This window comes from Anolis sagrei, chromosome 1 (genome assembly GCF_037176765.1).
Source record: "Anolis sagrei isolate rAnoSag1 chromosome 1, rAnoSag1.mat, whole genome shotgun sequence".
Classification (NCBI taxonomy): Eukaryota; Metazoa; Chordata; class Lepidosauria; order Squamata; family Dactyloidae; genus Anolis; species Anolis sagrei.
In genome coordinates this window covers 191,895,502-191,920,102 of record NC_090021.1, presented here as the reverse complement: position 1 = coordinate 191,920,102, position 24,601 = coordinate 191,895,502, and the positions used below count along the sequence as shown (strand labels likewise).

The 24,601-nt window shown below is 38.2% G+C and overlaps 1 protein-coding gene across 1 annotated transcript in view; it reads right to left on the bottom strand.

Annotated features, from left to right (window-relative positions):
- Window positions 1-13,798: 13,798 nt before the first annotated feature.
- The window catches only part of ATF2 (activating transcription factor 2), a 51,452-nt gene continuing 40,649 nt past the window's right edge, over window positions 13,799-24,601 (bottom strand). Inside the window, exons 12-13 of the mRNA XM_060779417.2 lie at window positions 20,630-20,735; window positions 13,799-16,903 (exon numbers count right to left, since the gene is read on the bottom strand). Coding sequence (XP_060635400.2) covers window positions 16,677-16,903; window positions 20,630-20,735 — 333 coding nt within the window. The 3' untranslated portion in view covers window positions 13,799-16,676. The remainder of the gene's footprint in view (window positions 16,904-20,629; window positions 20,736-24,601) is intronic.

Genomic DNA, 24,601 nt, shown 5'->3' with positions numbered 1-24,601 from the left:
ATGAAACATAAATGCATTTTGTTTTTAGTCTTAAGTCCCACATCCAAGATATGTCATGATGCATGTATGTGGTAATATACATTTTCCAAAATCAAACAAATTCTGAAATCTTGGTCCAAACATTTTGAATAAGGGATATTCAACTTGTGTTATCAAAAATAACCGAGAAATCATGATCATTCAGTAGTGGAGCATCCCCTGTATCTCTGTCACAAAGAGGGATATCATCGGGTTGTTGTAGGTTTTTTGAGCGGTATGGCCATGTTCTAGAAGCATTCTCTCCTGATGTTTCACCTGATGCCTGCCATAGATGTAGGCAAAACTTCAGGAGAGAATGCTTCTAGAACATGACCATACAGTCCGAAAAACCTACAACAACTTAGTGATTCTGGCCATGAAAGCCTTTCACGGGGTTATCATCTATACTAGGGTCATCATGGCCGTTTTAAATTTTTTCTGGCTCTGAGACCAATTTATAGTAGGCCTAGATTAGTGGCTCTTAACATTTTGGAGATATGGACCCTTCTGGAAATCTGATAGCTTTCTCCTATCTATAGATCATTTTATATTTTACCTTTTCCCTTTTGCAGGATCCAAAGCTTCCAAAGATTTTTTAAAAATTTATCGATTAAACAATTATTCATATAAAGATTTTAAATATTAACATTAAGTTAAAACAACATACAATCGAAACATAGTTTGAAAATGACAGATTAAAGACACCAGCCCAGTAAATGCTCTTTAATCGCACAAATTATAAGTCAAACACCTAAGTAAAAAGGTCTTTGCCTATCACCAAAGGAAAAGGAAACCACGCCATCCACAATGAACCTCCTGTGGGAGGGAGTTCTATAATCTGAAAGCGATGGACTCCCCCCTCTCCCAAATGCACTTAAACACCATACTTAGGGATTATTGTAACACCTCCACACACTTTCATGATACCTATTCCAGCAGGCGATGCTGATTAACTCATCTCTCTCTAGTAACTTCTCAGTAATGCCCTCCAAGATAATTTTGGCAAGCAGTGGAATTAGAGATCATGAGCCAAGCAAGGAAGCATGAGTCCCCTTTGGAGTCAAGGCCAAGCACAATTTGCAAATAATAAGAAAGGGCTGCTTGATCAATAATATTTATTGCTTTTGTGATGTCTTATACTGTTTAATGTTTTTTATCTATATTATGTTTTACGTATACTGATTTGTTGGAAACCGCTCTGAGTTGCCAATTGGCTGAGAAAGGTGGTATACAAACACAGAAAATAAAGAAATAAACTTATATTTTTAGATTCTGTAGAGAAGAATTTTGAATATAGCCATGCTCTTGTTCCGTCAGATCAACTAAAGATATTGTTGTCTGAAAGGTCAATGGAGCAGATAAAGATTTACTTTATTGCAACAGATAAAATAATTATTGGATGGTAACAACCAAATCTACGCTTAAGTCATAAAACCTCACTCTTTCAGCCTCAGAAAAAGACAAATCTTGAAGGAAAGTTTTGCTGAAAGAACCCATGATAGGTTTAGGGTTGTCATAAGGTGGAAATGATTTTTTTATTGACCATATTTATACCCCGCCCTTCTCAACCCCAAAGGGTAGCTTTACACATAGGTGGCTTAACATAGGCAACTATTCAATGCCTTGAAAGCAACATACAATTAAAATAAATATTTAAATTAATATTAAAATCAATACACATTAAAACAGTTAAAAACATTACAAGCATTACCAAAACCATGCCATCCACAATCGTAATCCAGGGCTATGCCAATAGTAAGTGCCCCGAAGCACACAATAACAGAAAAACAACCAGTTAGGGGATTGTCAAAGGCTTTCACACTGGAATCACTGGAGTGTTGTATGGCTTCTGGGCTGTATGGTCATGTTCTAGCAGAATTTTCTCCTAATGTTTCGCCTGCATCTGTGGCTGGCATCTTTAGAGGATCTGGCATCTTCGGAGGGTCCTCTGAAGATGCCAGCTACAAGTGCAAGTGAAACATCAAGAGAAATGCTGCTAGGAAAATACAGCCTGGAAACCACACAACACTCCAGCTACTTAGTGAATTTGGAAAAAGGAGAAAAACAGTTGCTACATAAAATCTCTGTGCAATTTATGCAGTTTGACACTACATTAACTGCCATGTCTCAATGGTATGGAATGGCCTGAATGCCAACCTAGAAATCTAGAGCATGGTGGAAAATGAATGAATGTTAGTTTTGTTTGTTTGTGGGCAGGAGCTAGTTAAAGGAAAATATATATTGCAGTGGTTCTCAACCTCTGGGTCCCCAGAAGTTTTGGCCTTCAACTCCCAGAAATCCTAACAACTGGTAAACTGGCTGGGGTTTATGGGAGTTGTAGGCCAAAACACCTGGGGACCCACAGCTTGACAACCACTGATCTATTGGTATCAGCTGGAATTTGGTTCCAGGACCTCTATGGATACCACAATCTGTGGATGCTCAAATTCCATTAGATACAATGGCCTAGTAAAATGATATCCCTCATACAAAACAGCAAAAGCTTGCAGGAGGAAAAAATATTTTCAAGTTATAGACGGTTGAATTTGTTTATGCAGAATTTGTGGATATGAAGGAACAACTATATAGAGTTTATAAGTTATGAAACAACGCAGAGCAATTTCATAGTAAAACAGCAGAACAAAAACCTAGCTCAGAATAAATGAAAAAGAAATAGAGCAGATAGGTAAGAAAGCTGATTTAAAGAAATGAAATGAGAACTCCTTGTCTTTCCAAGGTTACACCAAAAGCTTTTTTGTTCAGAAAGGCTTCTAAAACAGAAATGCAATAGTCATGCTGAATTGTTTTTAATACCATTTTTATGCATTTTCTATTTATATTTTGATTGCATTGTTTTAATAATTGTTTTAGTTTAATACTATTTTAATATTTACGTTTTATACGTTTTAACCATATTGTTTTTAAATTGCTAGTTACTATATGTCCCAATGCGGAAAGCGAAGTATGAATATAATCAAAGAAACACAACAACTTTTATGATCAGAGCTTAATGAACGGAAGGAAGGAATTGATACAAAATGTAACAGGTATCTGAGAAAGCTTTCATTGTTTTATGATAATAAAGTCCTATTACAAAATGGGGAGCCAATTGAATAATTTCTTATATTTAAATACTGTAGAATTCAGTGAAGGAGGATAACATTTTGTGGTTTAAATTGCAGCCCTCTCATAACTTCTCAGAAGTATGCTGCCACTGAACAATACTTAATGCCGAGCGCCCACGCGTAGTATCACGTTGTAATTAAATCTTTGCTCAGACAAAACATAGACCAAGACGTGGTTGTGAAACAGTTATGCCTCAGGGCGAAGGAAGCAAGAAGGCAAGAGAACTGCATAGGGAAAAAGTTTATAGCAGACTGCTTTTTTGTTTTTGAATTTCTCCCCTAACATTTCAATGAATTGAAAAAATCCCAGAAGGTAATAAGATGCATTCTTGAAAAGGAAATAAATAATAACATATTCACAGACATGATGTTCCGTTCAAATGAAATATTTTATTGATACAAGCAGGTTTCAGTTTGAAAACTAAATAGGATCCCTCCCCTGACTTTCAGGGGAATGATGCAATTATTTCCTTAAAGTGGATGATCCACGTGGCAAAACACATAACCGCAGTTATATTAAATGCATAAAAGAATTAGCCTCTGTACAGAAATTTCTTAGAAATTGAATATTCGCATCCTGTGAATAGTTTGCATAAATACATGCTCTTTCCCCTTGATGTTGACTCTCTGAATCGATATGGGATTGGGCACAAGGCTGGCTCACAGCAGCAGAAGGAAATTGGAAAACTGGGAGGAATTGATGAACAATAGTGCTTTTCGTTTGTTTGCTCGAGACCTAAGGCAGATTCATAAGCTATATATTGATAAATGGAAGAATAGCAAGCATGAGAGTATTTCATCAGTGTACAGACCAAACGACTTCAAAAACAAATTTTCTGAAAAATAGTTCTGAAAATTTTCAGAGGCATCCTGAAATGAATAAGAACACAGCAGCCAACTTTCCATTTCTATTAGTGAAGTATCCATAATGTCTAATTTTTCAAACAGGGCATTTATATGAAATTGTAGGAAGTAATAACAATATTATAGATGTCTGAAATAATCAAATGCTAAAGATATAGGAGAATCTCCAGTACTTTTCTACACTGATTTGCCATAAGGAAACTTGCTCAACCATATTTTTCAGAATAGTTTGCATGGAAATCTTATTTCACACAACTGCCTCCATATGAAATAGATGCATTGATATTGGAGTTAAGAGAAATATAAATCTTGCCATCTCTCTGTTACCTTTCATATGGCTGCGCAGGGCAGAGGTGTATAATTTCATTTTAAAAGCAATGAAGATACTAGATTTATTGAATTACTATACATTATAGAAAATCCAAACATATTTGAAAAGAATGTAAGAATGCAAATATAGGAAGTCCCAAGTTATGAACAAAATAGGTTTGGAGTTATGAACAAAATAGGTCTGTAGGTTTGGATTCTTTGATAACTGGATTTTGAAAAAATTGAATTGTTACAGAAACAAGGCTTGATTTTTTCTTCGTGTCAGGAGCGACTTGAGAAACTGCATCAATGGTAAAACTGATGGTTTGCTCAGCTACCTAAAATCTAGATTGATGATTAAGAGACAATATTTCCAATTGTTTTTCAGTTCTAAGACTTTCACTTTTATCTTCTGACCTGTGCACTGAACCCTTGAGAATGGTAATTAACAAGATAGTTGAAATAACTGGGGTAACAAAATACAGTTATATGCTAATGATCTAGTTTTATGAAATGAAAGAGGAATGGCTTGCAAGCAGACACTTGTGGAAAGTTTACAGATTACTTCTCTTAACTTAAACAGAGACTGTCATACTTTGCAGGTATGATGAGAAAACATGACAATGATGCTTGTTAACGTTGAAAAAAAAAGGAAAGAAAAAGACCACATTCCAGATGAAGGGACTCAGTCAAGGAACCCATAGGCAAAACCTGAACAGAAGTTTTGATCCCAGGGTGACTTGGAGGTCTTTCATTCATAGTGTCATCCTAAGGTGAAGTTGATTGATGGCAATCATAACAACAACCTCTAAACCAGACACTTTCACATGTAAGTTGATACTGCCTACATTTCGTATCTGTATTCAAAAATGTATCTGCTACAAGAATCTCTTAGATAAGATTCATATAGTAAAAAATAGTAGTTGTAATTTGAAAATATGCATTTCTTTAAAATAGTTTCACTTGCCACTAGATGGTGCCTTATTTCATATTATGAAAGCCTGGATCTTACAAGAACGATGAACAACTGAAAAGAACAGAGTTAGATAATTCAGTATTTCAAAATCTGTCTGATGTAAAAAAAAATCTGTCTGATGTAACAAGTCATATTTTCCCAATGCCCCATGGAATGGTACAATTTGTTTGCCTATTCACAATCATAAATGATTTTCTTTCTGGAAACCCTCCAAGAATCAGGACCAACCTCTTGAGTCCCACTGATCTTATTGGGTTTTTATAATTGCCTGATTTGGTGATTTTTTTTTTGCAAGTGATCATACTTGCAAAATATTTTTTTGCTACTTGATTGTGCTGTATTTTGTTTTTCATACTGTTGGATGTGTTTACTCTGGTTCTGCTCATTGGAGGGAAGGATACTAGAGACAAAGTTGAAGTACTTTGGAGAGTATCATGAGGAGACAGCAAAGCCTGGAGAAGACAATTATGCTGGGGAAAGTGGAAGGTAAAAGGAAGAGGGGCCAACCAAGGGCAAGATGGATGGATGGTATCCTTGAAGTGACTGGACTGACCTTGAAGGAGCTGGGGGTGGTGATGGCCGACAGGGAGCTCTGGCGTGGGCTGGTCCATGAAATCACAAAGAGTCGGAGACGACTGAATGAATGAACAACAACAACATGTATTTCATTGTATTGTACTTATTATGTTATTTGTGTTGTAAGCTACCCTGAGTCCTCTGGGGAGAGGGGGTGGGATATAAGTTGTTGTTGTTGTTGTTGTTGTTGTTGTTGTTGTTGTTGTTGTTGTTGTTGTTATTATTATTATTATTATTATTATTATTATTCTATTTCTCAATTTTGTTCACTTTGCTTATGAAGTATATATAATCAGCCCTCCACATTTGGAAGGCTGATTATTTGGGCCAGGCTTTAGCACAGTAGATTAACTACCAGCTACAATAAATCTTACCAATCAACAGGTTTGCAGTTTGAAGACTGGGTCAGAGGTAAGCACCTGACCTTCAGCCCAGCTCACTGCCTACTTAGCAGATTGAAAACAGCTGTGAGTAGATAAATAGGTGCCGCTTGGTGGGGAGGTATTTTAATGGCACCATAAGGAAATACAGTAGAGTCTCGCTTTTCCAACATAAACAGGCTGGCAGAATATTGGATAAGCAAAATGTTGGCTAATAAGAAGGGATTAAGGAAATGCCTATTAAACATCAAATTACATTATGATTTTACAAATTAAGCACCAAAACGTCATGTTTTACAACAAATCAACAGAAAAAGCAGTTCAATACATGGTAATGTTATGTAGTAATTACTGTATCTATAAATTTGGCACCAAAACATTGCAATGTATTGAAACACCTGTGGATTCGGGTGGGAGGCAGATGGTGTTGGATAATACAGAACGTTGGATGAGTGAAGGGATAAGCGAGACTCTGCTGTACCAGAAAGCCAGCGATTCAATCAAAAAGAAGGAAGTTTATGAACAGGACTCTCTGGCATAGTGAATGAAGTGACTGCACACACTCCCCCCCCCCCCACCCCGGTGGCTGGAATCGAGCACAACCTCCAAGACACTGAAGATAGGAAAAGCCTGCATACCTCTATCTGTGTAATGTGTCTGTCCTGTCAGTGTGTAACTGCATTGAATGTTTGCCATATATGTGTTCTGTGATCCACACTGAGTCCCCTTTGGGGTGAGAAGACCAGAATGTAAATAATAATAACATTTGTAGGTCTGACATTTGAGATTTTGTTTATTCACAGATTTGATTAATATATTCTCTTTAGGAGTCTCTGGCTATCCCGACATAACTTTATGAGAAACCTCCAGCAGATGTCAAAGATAAAGTTGTGCTGGAGGACCTAGAGATAAATAATAAATAATAAATAAATAAAATAAATTACTCTGGTTAAAAAATATATGGAGTTTTTCAAAATTTTGCGCTGTTTCCACATTAGTGGGGGTCTTGCACCCTTCACCCAGCAAATGTTGAGTGTCTATTGTATGTCTGTTTACTGACATGCTTTTAGAGTTCAGGTATGTAGCTTTTGATTTCTGCACAAGTTTGGGAATTGTGGTAGTGCTTATTAAATTTACTAGCTTTGTAGATTACATCACTCTGCCAACAAAGTTACTTAGAACTTTTTTTTACAACCAAACACTAGATGCTGCAGGCTATATTTCATAAGAATATGCAGTCAAATCCTACTGCAGACAGATTTCTAGTAACTTCCAGTCCAATACACAAACCTACCTGAAATCAAATACTTAAGATTTAAAACAAATTTAGTCCCATCTGTTTTAGTTGTATTAAATTGGCTCCCATCCAAATGCTTTGGCTGTGGGTTTGGCTGGTAGTATTGATTTCTTGCTCTAAATCAGAGCCATTTAGGAAAGCTTATTACCAGCCAAATCACAAGCGCTCCCACACAATCCCACTCTATTTTCTTTAAAATATAAGCTCTCAGAGGACAGATTATATTGCATCAAATACAATGTCAAATATCACAGAACACTGTTTTATATTTTGTAAATTTTCTGAGAGGAAAAAGATTTATGGCAGTTATAAATATGTAGAAGCCATTGTTCACCATCTTTATTCTGCTGTACCAGAAGGTGAGGAGGGAGGGGTGTTGAACAAAGAGTGGAATGACATTTACTGAAGGACCACTGTGCCTTTCTGATGTATTCTGCCACATCCAAAGGGACTCTTTCATGCTATACTATGAATCCACTTCAACTGCCATGGTTCCATCCTATGGACTCCTGGGCTTATAATTTGGGATACATTTTCACTGTAGAATTAATACAGTTTGACACGATATGAACTGTCATGGTTCAATGAGGGTGGGACAGAGTAAATGACCTTGGAGGGCTGTATGCAGCCCACGAGCCTTAGTTTGAGGTCCCTTAGTATAGATGTACTCTAGGTCAGAGGAACCAGAGGAGCTCCTTGTGAAAGAATTCTAAATGCCTCTCCCACTAAACTGCAAACCCCTAATTGCTATAGGAAGTTGCCGTGGTAATTAAAATGTATTCAAAGCAATATAATTGTATCATGTGAACGATGTAATTATAGTGATAAATTGCAAAATGACTAGACTGCACATTGTTCATTTTCTATCACACTTCTGAGATCTCTTCCAGTGGTACCTAACCTCTTTCTCTAAACCAGAAGTGACTGATAGGTAATTTCCCATTTTTGTTTGTCCCACACACATACATTCCCACACACATACATTCAGGTTGTTTGGTGCAGTAACGTTAAAATGAACAATTGAGACCTCATGGGAGTGATTGTCCATGGTTTGGTCAATATTTTGTGCTGTTTCCAGTGGTGATGAAGGGGATGGGGCTTTGGGAGAATCCCTGGAGCCACATTGGACATTTTACCAGCCCACATGTAGCCCATTGGCTAGAATTCCCAGTCTTGACTCTGATCAAAGTACCAGAGTCTTCCCCTGTTCTAAAGGAGGCAATAGGCTGGCTTAAGATGAAGGCAGCCAATCATGGCTAAGGGAGGATATGATGGGGGAACAGAATGTATCACAAGGCATAGGTTTGCCTCTGTGAGATTCAGACATGGTTTGATTTGGCATTGACAAGGTCTGGAGTTGAAACTTGAGCCAATAGAGATAGGGTTTTTAATCTGAGGAAGAAGAGAGAGGTGCCTATGATTTGGGGGTTAAAAGAGATAAGTTAGAATTTTAATGAAACTATTATTGTTGTTTTTAAACTGTCTTTATCAACACTGAATTAAAGTTAGGTTAGCACATACCAAAACTAAAGAGCCCACATAACAACGCCGTCATAACCCGCATTCAAGTCATTGCCCTGATGGACAGGAACCCAATCCAGCAAGGGAAATATTGGGGGAACAAAGGCAGGGTGAGTGGCAGAATGCCTAGGGCTTGGAGTTTTGGGGCTGCTTGGGTAAAGGGATCTGGCTCTCTTCAAATGGAGGGCTTCTAGGCAAGAAAGCAAAGCACCCTATGCAATACAAAGCTCTAGAAAAGCAGAAATCCATTTCAATAATATCCTGCTAATCTCTAGTATTCCCTCCTTGTGCAAAGGGCTGGAATGGGTGAGGACATCTAAATTATGGCTGTTTCCAGATGAGATGGATTATCTAGATCAGGAGTTCTCAAACTGTGCTCCATGGAGTCCTTGCGGCTCCATAGGTGATAGTGAGGGGCTCTGTGGCGCCATGCTGCTTCCCACCTCCTCCTCTTTCTTCCTCTAGAGAAATGCAGGGAAATTAAAGTTTTGAGCTGCCAAAACCAACAGCAACAGCAGCAGCAGTAGAAGCATCCTCCTGGGGCACAGTGCATTTCTCCCCCACCTCCCTTGCCACCCAGGCTCTTTTCCTTGCCACCCAGATCATCCCCCCCTTCTTTGCTTCCAAAAATGTTATTCATTTTAAATATTTTCTTTCTTCTTTCCTTTCCTTTTTCTCCTTTCCTTTTCCTTTCCTTTCCTTTCTCTTTTCTCCTTTCCTATCCTTTTCCCTTTCTCCTTTCCTTTTCCTTTTCCCTTTCTCCTTTCCTTTTCCCTTTCTCCTTTCCTTTTCCCTTTCTCCTTTCCTTTCTCTTTTCTCCTTTCCTATCCTTTTTCCTTTCTCCTTTCCTATCCTTTTTCCTTTCTCCTTTCCTTTTTCTTTCCTTTTCTCCTTTCCTATCCTTTCCCCCCTTTTTCCTTGCTTTTTCATTTCCTTTCTTGTTTCCTTTCTTGTTTCCTTTTTCCTTCCCTTCCCTTCCTTCCTTCCTTTTTGGAAAGCTTGAATTAGTTCACACACTCTCCATCCATCTGTCACTGGTCCTGTCTATGCCTAATATATATACACACTATATATAATATAACATATAAACATTTCTTGGAGCTCCATGAGAAACTTTTACTTCAAAAAGGGCTCTGCGGCTGAAAAAGTTTGAAAATCTCTGATCTAGATTCATTTCAATCTGGTTTGTAACATGCTATAATAAAATGATCTCCACATTTCAGAAACACAAGAAAGGGTGTTTTTTTTTCCAGTTAAGGCAACCCCTCCCCTCAAATGGGACAACTAAGCCCACCCAGGCCAGGACAGAAGTGGGCTTTGTGGCAGTGAGGAAACAAGACAACGGGCAGTGGATGGCGTGATTTTAATATTGAATGTAATTTTTAATTTTTTAAATATTCAATGGATTTCAAACTTAATGTTGTATGTGTTTAAGTCATTGAATAATTGCCTTGAGTCCCCCTTGGGGTAGAGAAAGGCGGAGTATAAATAGAGTAAATAAATAAATAAATAAATAAATAAATAAATAATAGTGACCCCCTCCCTTGGTAGGAAGGGTACTGGAGCTCTCTTCATGATAAAAAAAAATGGTTGGGTGTGTGTTTTTTTCATTGTTTTGTGATTTCTGAAAGTGCTTGATTATATTTCAATGGAAGATTGGCCCCTCTGGTTCTTGTTTCCAGCTTGATTATCAGTTGGGGGTCACAGCTACTATCCATTCATATAGCCCAAAGAGAAAACAGGCGGCACGCCCTCTAGGACATCTGCCTTTACAAACTATAGTTTTGGAAATACATTGGATAAAGTTTTGTAACATCAATTTGAGGTCTGATCTATCAAAGTAAACCCATTGTATTGGCTGGAGCTTCCTGAATTCCTCCCAAAGTTTGATCACAACTCCTTGGCAATTAAGCCACTATAAGTGGAGAAGCAAAAGCTCAACCAGATTGTGGCATATATGAACTATATATATACCATAAGTGGACAAGCATCACTCCAGAACTCCAACAGAAGCTAGAATGACTCTCCAACTTTGCCAGTCCTTCGGCTAACAACATAAGAATACAACTGTACATAAACATGCTACTTCTACTCCTCATCTGCCTGTTAAAAGCTTCTAAATTGGGAGGAGTGGGAGGAGGGGAAGAGTATAACCAAATATGAATATTGTATAGATGTTAGGAAGTATTGTATTGGTTCATGCATATATATATATGTATACAGATTTGTTCCACTGTTTTTATTAATATGTAAACTGAAAATCAAAACATATTCATTTCATTTAAAAAAAAGCTTCTTTCTCTTTTTCCAATACCAGTAATTGGCTTAAAAGTGAGTAGAGGGACTTCACATTTTCACCAAAGAAAACTAGTTGCTACCACCTGTCATCTGTAAGAAATGAACTTCCCAACCCATTAAGCATGTTTCCCTGAATTTGATTGAGAAGCTTCCATGCCCAATTTTCACACATGGGCAAGAAGCGGATAAGCTCACCAGTGTAAAAATTCATGCAGCCTATGAACACAGCTAACAAATGTTTCCATCATTCAGTGACAAATACACAGCATCTGTTCTGCATTTAGCCACATTATCTATTTTCCTCCACAAAAATAATTAGCTCTTTAGCACACGATTGCTTGGTTTCTGTTACAAGGCTGGGAAAACAAAGCTATCATAAATTAGAATTTCAGCCTCCAATGAAACAGAAGATGAAGCACATACAACCCAATGAGCAGGGAAGTGGCAGGGACACACATTCTGCAGTTAGGGAAGACATATTTTGCCTTTCAAAATTCACCATCCAGTCTATGCCTCTCAGATTCACTATTCACCCAATTAAGGGCTGCTGGCACATCTACTAGAATGTGGCTTATGGCACAGTTAATGGAAAAGTGAAACTCCCCAACATTATTGGATTTATAAACCAATCACTTTGCCAATATTACCACCCTGAGACAATCAAAGAAAAACCACATAGGAACAAAGTTTCCAGAATTAGAGTCAGGCTTTGACAAGGCATATCAGGCACTTGAGGCAGGTGATGCCTTTCATGGCATCTATTACTGAAGTCGATAGCAGCTTTAGGAGGGTCTACCCCCAGGAGGAGAGACCCTGAGACCCCACCAAAGAGGGATCGCTACTTTGGCGAGCAAAGACAGATTTTCAGCAATTTTATTTCCCTAAATTTCCAGAAAAGAGTCTCACCAAAGTTGAAGAAGCGCCACCAAGATGTTTTTATTAGCAATTCAGCTGAAAAGGATGCAATGCCACAATCTTTCGCCAAGCAGAGCATGTGGTTACAGAAATAAATGGCATTTTTATAGGAAATACAGACTTGTGAGTTTCAAAATTCCCGCTCCCCACCCTCCTCCCAGCTTGACGGTGATTGGCTGGCGTGATAACAGCTGGGAGGAGGCTCGGCCGCCCCCCCCCACGCCAGAGCCAATCACAGAGCTCCTGCGGCGCGCTGGAGCCTATCAGAAAGCTCCTGCCGTCTCGGCGCTCTGGCAAATCAGAAGGAAGGGAGGCGGGATGAAAGGAAACAATGCTTTCTTGAGTGGATTATGGAATTCCAATGTCCTGGGGCTTCTTGAGTCTGGGATCGGCCTTCTAAAGAAACTAACTTTATTGTCCTTAGATGGGTCTGTGATAAGTAGTGATTACTACGATAAGTAGCAGATAATTTCTTCCATGTAGAACCCAAATACATTGTCTGGAATCTAGTTGGAGTTAGAAAAGACTCTGTAGTGAATCTTGTTTGGATTCAATTTACTGGGAAGTAGCCATTGTGATTAATAGGAGCCTGTTCTCCTGTTGCTTAGGAAGCATCTGACCAATGTCCCCCTTTCCATGAACCATCTCTGCTGTGACATCAGAAATAGGATTCTTGTCACATCTGCTCTTTGTGCTCGGTGATGGGAGAAATGTCAGTCTTCTGCTTACCAATTGACATCGGAATAGACCCTCATCGATCACAATGGCTGCTTCCCAGTAAGTGGGGATTTCATGGACAATATGTATTAGTCACCACAAGTGAGAGGCAATTCAAAAGCACACAAGACAAACATATTCCCTTAACTCCAAGTTATGTAGGGATTATAGAGCACATGTTTGTAGCTGCCCAACAGGGATTTCAGCCATCAAACTTGTTACTTACCTTTTCATTTTATAGTGTTTCCCCCCAGTTTACAACACAAACCCATCCTGCTATGGCTTTCTCTCTCTCTCTCCAAACCCCATTCTTGCCTGATGTATCTCCAAACATAACATGTATCATACAATTCATACACCTGAAAAGAGGGCTTTTTTACTTGTTGATATTCCAATTCATCTGTTAACATGGAACAGCAGGGTCTTGCAGCAGCTTAAATGCTAAGATGGCTGCTCTCTCCCCTTGATAGTATTTCAACAGTGGTCTATTTTGGTTATTTCTGCTCATAATGAGAAATGTTCTAGGCTGTCCCCAGCACTTTTCCTTTGAGAAGTGCACTCAGGCGACAGATTTGCATATGTCGACTTCAAGGAAAGACCCATCTTGCTTACTGATGTTCCTAGTTGTCTGAAACTCTGGAGCACAAGGATGTTGAGAGCAGGGTGGTTTGGATCTAAACGGTGCAGGGAATTAATTATGTTACTGTGTCACTGTTTTTCCGGAAACAGTAGGAACCATACAGAAGGAGAGAAACCCGATACCATCTTGGCTTTTGAGAAGTTATAACTGTAATGCAAGCGATACAATTTAAAGATAGATTTTATTCTCTGATGATTTACTCATGCAAACTGCACATTGAAGAAAACTGTACAGTTTGTGAAACATGTCAAATGCAATGACCTCAAATGCAAAGTACAGAAGTAGTGTGACATACATTTTAAAACAGAATCTATGGTTGTACAACTCTCCTGTTTGCCAAACATAGATAGGATTTTCCACTAACCCTTCCATTAAAATCATTTACATATTTCCTCACACATATTTAATTTACTTTACAACAGTAACAGTTTTATAACTAAAAAAACCCTTATTAAATAAGATTTTAAAAATAGGACTGCTTCAAACAGCACCAGACATTGTTAATGCACAAACACCATTCATTTCAGTAAACTGTTAAGGACAGTGGTTCTTAACCTGTGGGTCCCCAAATGTTTTGGTCTTCAACTCCCAGAAATCCTAACAGCTGATAAACTGGCTGGGATTTCTGGGAGTTGTAAGCCAAAACACCTGAGAACCCACAGGTTGAGAACCATTGGTTTAAGAAACAGAAATGAAAGGATGTATTAGAGCATAGCAGTGTCCAGTAGATTATGCCAATCATTTAATGGGATAAAACATAACCAAATTAATCTACATGGTTCACTCAATCAACAAGAAGAAATCAGCTACCTCAGGTAAGAAATTGTGTATAGGAACAGGCTTCTGCACATGTGTCAATGCACATAATTGAGAACAGGGATATACACCAGCCGTGCATTCATATGTGGAGGTCCTACCTGCGCTACACTACTTCCAACTGAGAGCAAATCTCCAAGTCTGGGTGAAAAAATTCGATTATAGCCATTAATTGCAGAGGCTTCTTGCAGAATTATGTCTTGTGCTGGAAATTCTCTCATTGTACTTGGGGGCTTGGGTTTTTAAGTTTTGTCAGATTGCTTTCCAAATAAAATTCCTTTACAAATGATAAAGTATTTAGAGCACTTTGTTTTCAAACTACACAAAAAACGATTTCCTTACATTTTTAATACACAAAATATTTAAACTCTCATTTTCAGAGTTAAAGCACTGAAATGATATATACATAATTTGATTACTTCCTCTAGCGTCATTCTAGTTTGGTTGTACATCATACACATTTTAGCTGTTCTCTGCTGTTACCACCAATTACAATTCCATGATTGAAAACAGAGCGTTTCATTTCTTAGTTTGATGGCACCCTAAGTTAAAACAGAGCATAGAACATATGAGTTACACAACCCACCATAAATGCATTAAATGTTTGTTATATACATAATGGAATTCTTTTTTTTTTTTACTGCCAGATGTTTCTACTGTGTAGTTTTACTTTGCGATTATACAAATTTTTTCTGATGTGAAAGCACACACCTATTTTTGCACTTTTAAAACTTAATCATAAAAGAGTATACTGTTGTTGTTTTAACATGAGTACAGAATTAAAAATAGACAATGGCACATTAAAAAACTCAATATCCTACAGATGACTGGATAATGAGAAGAACTGTACCTACAATCATATCATCAGAACCAAACTACGTAATGGAATGTTAGTTATCCAGGTTCACACAGTAAATAGCATTTCAAAACTGCAAACATCTATCAAGCCAGCATCACATTGAAGGCATCTTTAAACATTCAAGCACAGATTGCTGGCATAAACTACTCAACCATTCTCTCTCCCTTTTCTCTCAACTCCCATACACACAAATGCACACACACACAAGGAAACACATACATGTGCACACACATACCATACTGTAATTACATTGTTTCCATGGTACGGTAGATAATTGATTCCCTCCCCCCGAAAGGTATCAAAATTTTGCTACTAAAATATAACAGTGCTTACACAAGAATAAAGTACAAGTTACCTTGCAAATACAAGACAATAACCACAAAAAAGAAAATTTTTAAAAAAGGAAAACAAAAAAAAGTTGAGCTTTTGATGAAGGAATTTAAACTTTCCTGGAATCTATACCACTGGAGTATGAATAAGCTCCTCAGTTTAAGACTCAAGAAACCATAAATAAGCAAGTTAGCTTCAAAAAAGTATCCCACCTTTCAGAAGCCCATTGAGTAACTGTCTGCTGCTCTTTGTTACATCAGTAAAAAAAAAAGGCAGATGCAGAGGGTTTTTTGCAGCAGAAATAAAGCTCCTGATTTTCAAAATGGAAGTGCTAGCTAACCAAACTGACACCAATTTAAAGAAAGAAAATCTAGCTATGAATGACCCTGATCAAGATTACATATGTGCATAAAAAGTACTGTATATCATATACTGTACTGGCCCTGTTAAAACAAAATCCTTAAAAAAACAACAACACCCAAACAGTTAAAAAGCCAAAAAATGCTACAATAACATAATCAAACATATTCTCCCAATGTTTCTTCCTCTCATAATGTGCAAAACAACATAAAGGCAAAAAGACTAAAAGCAAATGTATTGTTCCTGTCTTTTCCTCTTGCCTAGTGCTTCGGGATCTTGTAGACTTTACAAAGTCAATAGGAATCTACGCAGAACTTTGGTATAAAATATGACATGATTACTATCACAGTTTTGGGGGTGAGCATTGAAGTGACTGTTCTCAATGTTTCTTGGAATACCATCAAATGAAAGAGAAGTACATTTCAACTGTACCGACACTTCACATGACGAGCACTGAAAATAACAAGCAATCCTAGGAAAGAAAAACAAACCTGGGTGTCTATTACAAGACTACAACCTGTTGTGCAATTCCTGTCTGTCAACTTTCAAAGCCAAATTCAAGTTTGAATTTTACAGATGAATAATTTTAAGATACAGATTTCTTAGATGAAGGCCGTTTTCCTTGTTTCCCTTTGAAGTTGCTAAGGAATATCTAAAAACAACACAAGTTTTTAATCAACTGCCTGAAGGCTGAGATTGGGATGGAGGGGCTGCTGGGATCTGCGAAAGCGCTGGATCCGTACTCTGGTCTGCCATTTGGGTGAGAACCGACGTAGCCACTGCTTCAGCCTTGGAGGTGGAGCTCACTCCGTTGGAAGTGCTGACTGAACTATGCTGAATAGCTTCGGTGTGAGGACTGCTTGGCACGGAAATGTCTTCGGAACTATCATCTTTATCTGTGGCTGAAGGGGAAGGAAGGAAGGAAGGAAGGAAGGAAGGAAGGAAGGAAGGAAGGAAGGAAGGAAGGAAGGAAGGAAAACATTGCCATTCTCTTGTTAGATAAATGCCAAAATGAACGACCAATAAGTACAATTTGGACCACTCATTTTAAGGTCACAGTGACATAACATCGAACTCATAGCAGAAATGATGACTGCTGATAAACTGCAACATCAGTGTTATCCATCAGTGGATAACCTCAGTGTTATCCATCAGTGTTATCCATTTAAAAAAAATAAGCAAGAGAGAAATAATTCCTTCTATGAACTGGCAAGGGCTCTAAGATCTCACTCCCACCTCTGTCACAAGCATGGTTGGTGGGACGAAACAGAGGGCCTTCTCAATGGTGGCCCCCTGGCTCTGGAACTATCTCCCTAGGGAGATTAGATTAGCCCCACTCTGTCCACCTTCCAAAAAGACTTGAAAACTTGGATGTTCCAATGTGCCTTTGAATAATGGTTTAGCGCCTGATTAGGACTTTCCAACCTTAACTTATGGTTTATCTCCCAGCACTTTATTTCCGACACGGACCAACAGTTTTGCATTTGCACAAGCCCTTGCCCTGCTCTCTCAAATCTGAACATGCACCAGGCCCGTAGCCAGGATTTTGATTTTTTTTTTTTGGGTGGGTGGGTTGAGGATCTATCCTAGCAAACTTTTGGTATTGTTATCCTAATACACCCATGCATATGGGATATATTGAGCATGGTGATTAGATCATGATATGAATAAACGTAACAGTGTAAATAATGTACCAATAAGGCCTTCTCACGGACCACCCTCAAGCCCCCCCTCCCCCCCCGGGTACATGCCTGATGCTCACTTTTCCCAGCTATGATGTTAGTTGAAGTCTTTTAAAGATTTTTTTACTGTTTTGGTTTTATTGTTTTTAATTATATTTTATTGTTATATGCTCTAATTGTGTTACTGTGTAACCTTTGTTTATGTTGAGCCTGGTCCCCATGTAAGCCACCCCAAGTTCCTTTGGGGAGATGGTGGCAGAATATAAGAATAAAGTTGTTGTTGTTGTTGTTGTTATTATTATTACTATTATTAATTCCTGGGATTATCATGCCAAAACAGAGGTTGATCTTGAGTTGATGTTTTATAAATGAAAAGAAGAGTGATCCAGATCACTAGAAGCCTACAGATGAGGCTTCCATGAGAAGGGGACAATTCCTCTTTATCTCTGCACTCCCTTAGTGGCTCCTATTTATTATATTCATTTATTTACTTTTTTAAAGTCTCATTTTCCTCCCAAAATAGAGACTCAAGGCAGTTAACCACTGCTCCAGAAAGCGCCACTGACTCTTTGGAGGAGATGAGCAATGATGGAGAAAGAAAGAATAAACAAAACCCACCTCATCATTCATGGAAATTTAGGATCCGTATGATCAATTTAGTTCAATACTTCTAACTTCTTTGTTATATGAGTTCACCTAGAACTGTCTAACAACTACAGAGCACCAGAATTTTTATCCGCAAATCTCTTGAGTGTAATTATAGCTTAGATACTATATTTATTTACTATATTTCTACCCTGCTATTCTTACCCTGAAGGGGACTCAGAGCATTATAATATATGCATTAAAGATGTAAGGGTGAACCTAATGGACAAACTTGAGTTGGGGAGCAGCTTGGATTCAGCAGACTTTTTTGTGAACATAAAAGATGGTGAATTAATTTCTGCCAAGCATCCGCATCCACATCCCCCCCCCCCAACATGCCATACAAGTCTGAAGAGGTCTCCTGGAATAGATTTTGCGGGGTGCAGGAAGCGAGTATCAGCAAAAACTAAGCCCTAATTTTCCATTATTGGAGGTGTTCTGCTGCAGCAAAAGCCATTCGACAATATGAACAGCACCACTGTTGTCAAGTTTAGGTATGCATAAAGCACAAACCCTCACCTTCTTTAATGCTCATCGACCTGACAGTTAAATCTCTTCACTAAGTCAGCAATACTGTGGCAATTATTACAGGGTTTATGGTTTGAGTATCCTAATAAGGACCCAGGATGGCTCCCCAGGATGATGATGCGTGAGCTGCTCAGCAGAGTGTGGGAGAGAAAAAGCAATGGCAGCATTTTGTCGAGCAATCATGTCCGTTCTTCTTGGTTTCTTCAAAGAACTATAACCCTTGTTCTCAATATTCTCTTCATATAAATGTGTTTGCCAGATAATTTCTAGACTGTATGGACAATAAATTTCAGGCGGTCTAAACCAATTCCTTGCATCTTTTACTGCATATTCGTAACAAGCAATTAAATATAGCACTTTATGTACACCATAATCTGAGAACAATTTGCCATGAGTAGTAATGTTTCAAGCTATTTCACCATTCACTTCTTACATGCAATAGCATTAGTGTGCAACAGTGTTGCTGACTTTGGAGTGCTGTGTGTATAAGGTACATATTAGCGCTCTAAGCTTGGAGGTAGTTAAATACAGAAACAGAATATTTGACACCTAACTATGTTCACCAAACTATGCATACATAATGTGGTTCTATAGCACCTTCTTCTATAGGAAATAATGCTATTTTGTCAGATGGGAGCCATAATGTTCTCATTCCTGCAACAATCATTGTTAATATAAATTCAAAACATATTTCTACACCATTTCAATTTGCTTTGCAATGCCACTTTCCCGCCTGTCAAAATGACTGGGGATCAAAAGGACTGAGATTTATAATCTCAAAACTGACAAAATCAGTGCTCTAAATATACACAGCCACAGAGGCTTGCTAAATCTCCCGAATCCTTTAAATTAAAAAATATTGCCCATTCTGATGAAACTGCTTACAATGACTACAAGTAAAGATGGTGGCCATTAAGTTTTATCGCAAGCACCTGAGGAACTGTTTGCATGCAATACAAAATGTTCTTTTATTCTCCTAAATTACTGACACTGGCAAATTAAAATGAAGTGGCTACATATGGCAGAAACAATCTTCACATTTACAAATATCCTGAAATATCACTAAATCATAAAAACAAAAGCTGCGGGTTATACATTATAAATGTTGTCTAATGCATTCCCAGCTCGGCTATTTGTTACAAATTTGTGTACAACGGACAAAATTGGCCATTTATTCTACAGCAGCAGCTGGTTCGAGGACTGTGTGTTATATCCAACCAAACAAAAACCCTAACTAGAGAGACACAATTAACCTTTAAAATACTGAAACAGAAAGAAAGCGGAGATGTTTTATTCCTAACATTTCACTGACTTTACTTTGCATGTGCAATGCTAAACCTATAAATATAAATTTTCCCTTTCAGTACCAATGTCATGGCAAGAAACGTGGGAATGTGTATAAAATCTGAAAGACAACACAAAGAGCCTCCCTCTTTTAACTGAGCCTTCTGTGAAATGACTAGACATGACATGTTTCTATTTTGATTTAAAAATATTACTACCGCCATTCGAATAGCATAGTTCTTCAACATTCACATGCACGATGCCATTACCAGGAAGCGTGTGTGGGAAAAGTGTATGTCTTTAAACAATTCTATGAATCCAGAAGCTTCAATATGTCATTGCATTTATCTTGCAATAACCTTGTAGGGATTGTTATATTTAAAGTGAAGCATCTCAACATCACTTCTCAGTTTTAATGTTTTCTCTTGTTTGCTTTGGCAGTATTTCACTGGTACAGCCTAGGGCTATTGGTAATGGAACATTACTCACTATGATAGCCAGATTTCTTCTGCATGGCTGTTACAGGGCAATCTTTATGAGCCAGAAGAAGCTGTTTCAGCTGCGCCACTTCATTTCTCAGCAGGGTGACTTCACTCTGAAGAAGAAGAAGAAAAGTTATATACTTTACCAAGATCAAGTTACATACATTTCAGACTGAGCTTTACAAGGTTTTGTAATGACAAATAAAAGACACAGCACACACTGTGTGCACATTATTTCAACACAAGTCAGTCTTTGAACTACTACAGTTCTGGTCTGCTAGTTCAACATTTACAGTTTGGCAAACATATTCTAAGTTGCCTTGCATTTAATATGATACATTCAGTTGTTTGTGATTGCTGGCTTTTATATTCAGTCCCACCTATAGATACTAAATTGTACACTTTTTACAAGGGAGATGTTTTTTGTCATAACAAATTTGTTGTCATAACAAATAACAAATAGACGACTTAGGAATGAAGCCTTGCAATATGATTTAAGATGCTATTAAGATGCTTATAAAATGTGCTCAACTGATCCTCCCAGTGTTTCAATTTCCTACACAAGTAGCCCCCAGTTTTAAGACCGAGTCCTCCTAAATGCTGCTGCTGAGGTGGGAGAGAAGCTGCTCTTGGAATAGCTGAAGCCTTTAGAAAGAAAATTAGCGTTTATTTACCAGTGTCGGAGGAGTCGCTGCCCCTCTGCTTTCATCCCTTTCTCTTTTTTTTCCCTCCCCTCCCCTCACACCTTAGCCCCTTTCCTTTCTCTTCTTTTCCTCCTTCCTTCCCTCCTTTATCTTTCTCCCCCCTCGTTCCCTCCTCCTCATACACATTTCTTTCCCAGTGACATCACAGAGGGCCACTTCACCTAGCAACAGTCTTTGTGGTACAGACAGACAGAAAAACAAACAAACATCAATCCATACTTTTACATATATATAGAGAGAGGGGGGTGAGTTGAGTAGCATTGCAAAATTATTTTGAAATGGTGATAGACAATAGATGTCAAAAGATAAGAATTATTTCAATATCAATGTTTCTTCCTAAACCAATAATAGAAGTGTACTACTAGTTACTCATCGAAGTAGCTGAACTGCTGCCACTTAAATCTAGGGAACATGATCAATCCAACATCCATGGTTCAGTTACACTGAAGTAAGGAATGAGGCGTTATCTAGATCTTGCTCAGGCTGGAGACATAAAAGGAGCCTTTGCTGGAGAAAGCCTACTGGACTAGAATGTGTGTCCATTTAGAAGAAGACAGGGAAATTTCCCAGTTTATGTGTCTGCTCTGAACACATCCACTGTGCTCGGCTACTGGTTGTTGATGATTTATGTTTTAATGATGTTTTCTATTTTTTATGTTTTAAATTATTGTAATGCAATATATTTCACTGTGCTATTTTTAAATTCTGTTGACTGCGCCTGGTCCCCATGTAAGCTGCCCTGAGTCTCTTCAGGGAGATGGTGGCAGGATATAATAAAGTAGTAGTAGTAGTAGTTATTATTATTATTATTATTATTATTATTATTATTTTCTCATGATTCTTTGGATCCCACCTAAACTGACTTTATGTTTTGTACACTGTTGCAAGACTTGGGGGACTGATATCACTTGGAAACTCATGCAATTATGCATGCCTTTGAAATTCAGTTTTCTTAATGTATTTGTTTTTTTATGGATTTCTGCAAATAATTTTTCCACACACTTCTCAAACATACGCATTTTCAAAGATAATGCTATTATTTCAGCAAAATCTGGGGGGGGGGGGGGGAGGAGCAGGGGGGGTGTTAACTACCATTTGTGGTTTCTTATGAAGATGGAAAATTGAAAGGTACTAGTATGTTGTTGTTGTTTTTTTGCTAATGGACACACAGATAACAGATGTTTGATACAAGCTTTCAGTTATCCCTTTATAGACAAATGAATTATTTTTGTTTTTGTTTAGCGAACTGACTATTCATGGGGAAAGAGATTTTAGGAATTTGTTGTATTGTTTTTCTTTTTCAATGAAATGTTTTTAGTTCTATTGCCAGTTTAATTTTGGTAATAGAACTTGGTATAAATAGCTTGCTAATGAAAATAAAGTCAAAGGCTGTGTTAAAATACGAATTGGGATCTTTACATGTGGTGTGGTATGTTACCAAATGTCTGCAAATGCAGTTGATCTGCATGAGAAAGTCATCATTTCACAAGGAAATCCCTGCTGTGATTTCTGGTCTCACACTGGAGGTAACATGAGGAAACCCAAACCAGCATGGAAAGCACAGGGCAGACAAAGCTCCTCTGACATGTCCAAGACCACTGGATCTGTGCTCAAGCTTTGCTCCCCCTCCTGTTTCCCATAGAAAGGAAGTGAGGAAAATAGAAAGCCAGGGAGACAGTGACATGGGGGATGGGAGAGGCACTGTTACAAGTGAGAAGGGGCATGGCTACACAGCTATCAAGTAGGTAGCCTTGCTTCATTGTCTTCAGCTTGAGCAAATGGCCGCAGAGAAGGATCCAGCCCAGATCCAAACCTGGCTTTGCTAAATAATCACCCTAATTCAAATTTTGTCAGTAAAAATGTGATTTGTACATTTTAAAAGCTGTTAAACCACTCTTCCACTTTAGAATGCATTTTAGCGTGGGAGTAAATAAAACCAGACACTTACTAAAGCAAATATCACATAAACATCTACACAATTAAATTAAGAGGCATAAAACTATTTCATCCAGACACGTTTAATTTTAAAATTGTAATATCTAGTAATTGCCATGCCTGGACATATAAATAAATACATCTGCCATTGAAAAGTATACTATGTTGATATTAATTGTATTTCTCCAATATTCCTAATGTGAGGCATTTATCAATGTTCTGAACTCAGGATATTACTTCAATCAAGTCCTTCTCTTTGGAATAGCTTATGTCACCATAAATGGAATATGGGGGGAGGGCTTTTATTATTTATCTAGTTACTAGATTTATATCCCACCTGTTTCAACCCCAAGGGGGACTCAAGGCGGCTTACAGATAGGCAACAATTCAATGCCTTAACAACAATGTACAATTAAAATAAACATTTAAATTAAATTAAGATCATAATTGAAATACATTAAAACGTTTTAAAAACATTGCACTCACTATAAAACCATGTCTTTCTGAATATTTTTTATGCAGGGGTAGATTGATAGGGAAAGAAAGGCTTAGGGGTTTAAAAGGTAAGCATCAACATCATGAATGAGTGCGATAACAAAAGTTAAGACAATGTAGCTGTGTCAGAACCAATGTTATACGGCTCCATGTAGGCAAACCAGCCAGAATTCCAGCTGTTAACTATTTAAGGGCACCTTATCACAATCCAACCTGAAAGTTACCAGAGCCAAGCTATACCCATCCAGACAAGGATGCAGCTGATGAACAACAGAAAACTGGTACAAGGTACATCTTGTCCTACAAAAAATAAGACTCAGCTCAATAATACCTCCCTCCTCCCTCGCTCTTAAATAAGAACTGGTGACACATCTACTTGGACACTTAATCCCAAAGGGAGTGAATCAGCTCTGTGGCATCTACATGGTTAACATGGCCTTGAACTGTGTTAACAACACTCATGGGTTGCTCTGGAGTTTCCTTGTGTAAACAGTCGGGTCAGTTCTGATATAGAATTAGCTGAAACAGTTTACATGGCCATCCTGTATATCCCAGGCTTGAGCACCCTAGGGATACAGGATGGCACTTATACCCACACTCATGTTCTTGTTAAAGCGGTGACCACCAGCTGTGAAACAGCTGTTGGCCATCACTTGTTGACTGGAGTGACATTGGCTGGGATTCAAGAGTAATCAGAAAAGGGAGGGGTGATTCTTCCTTTCCCCGTACCCTCTCCCATGTTGCTCTCTCGCCCCGGCTAACATCACTCCATTAAATGAGTGATGGCCACCAGCCATTTTGTGGCTGCTGGTGTCTACTTTGATGAGAAAAGGAGGGAGATTGTA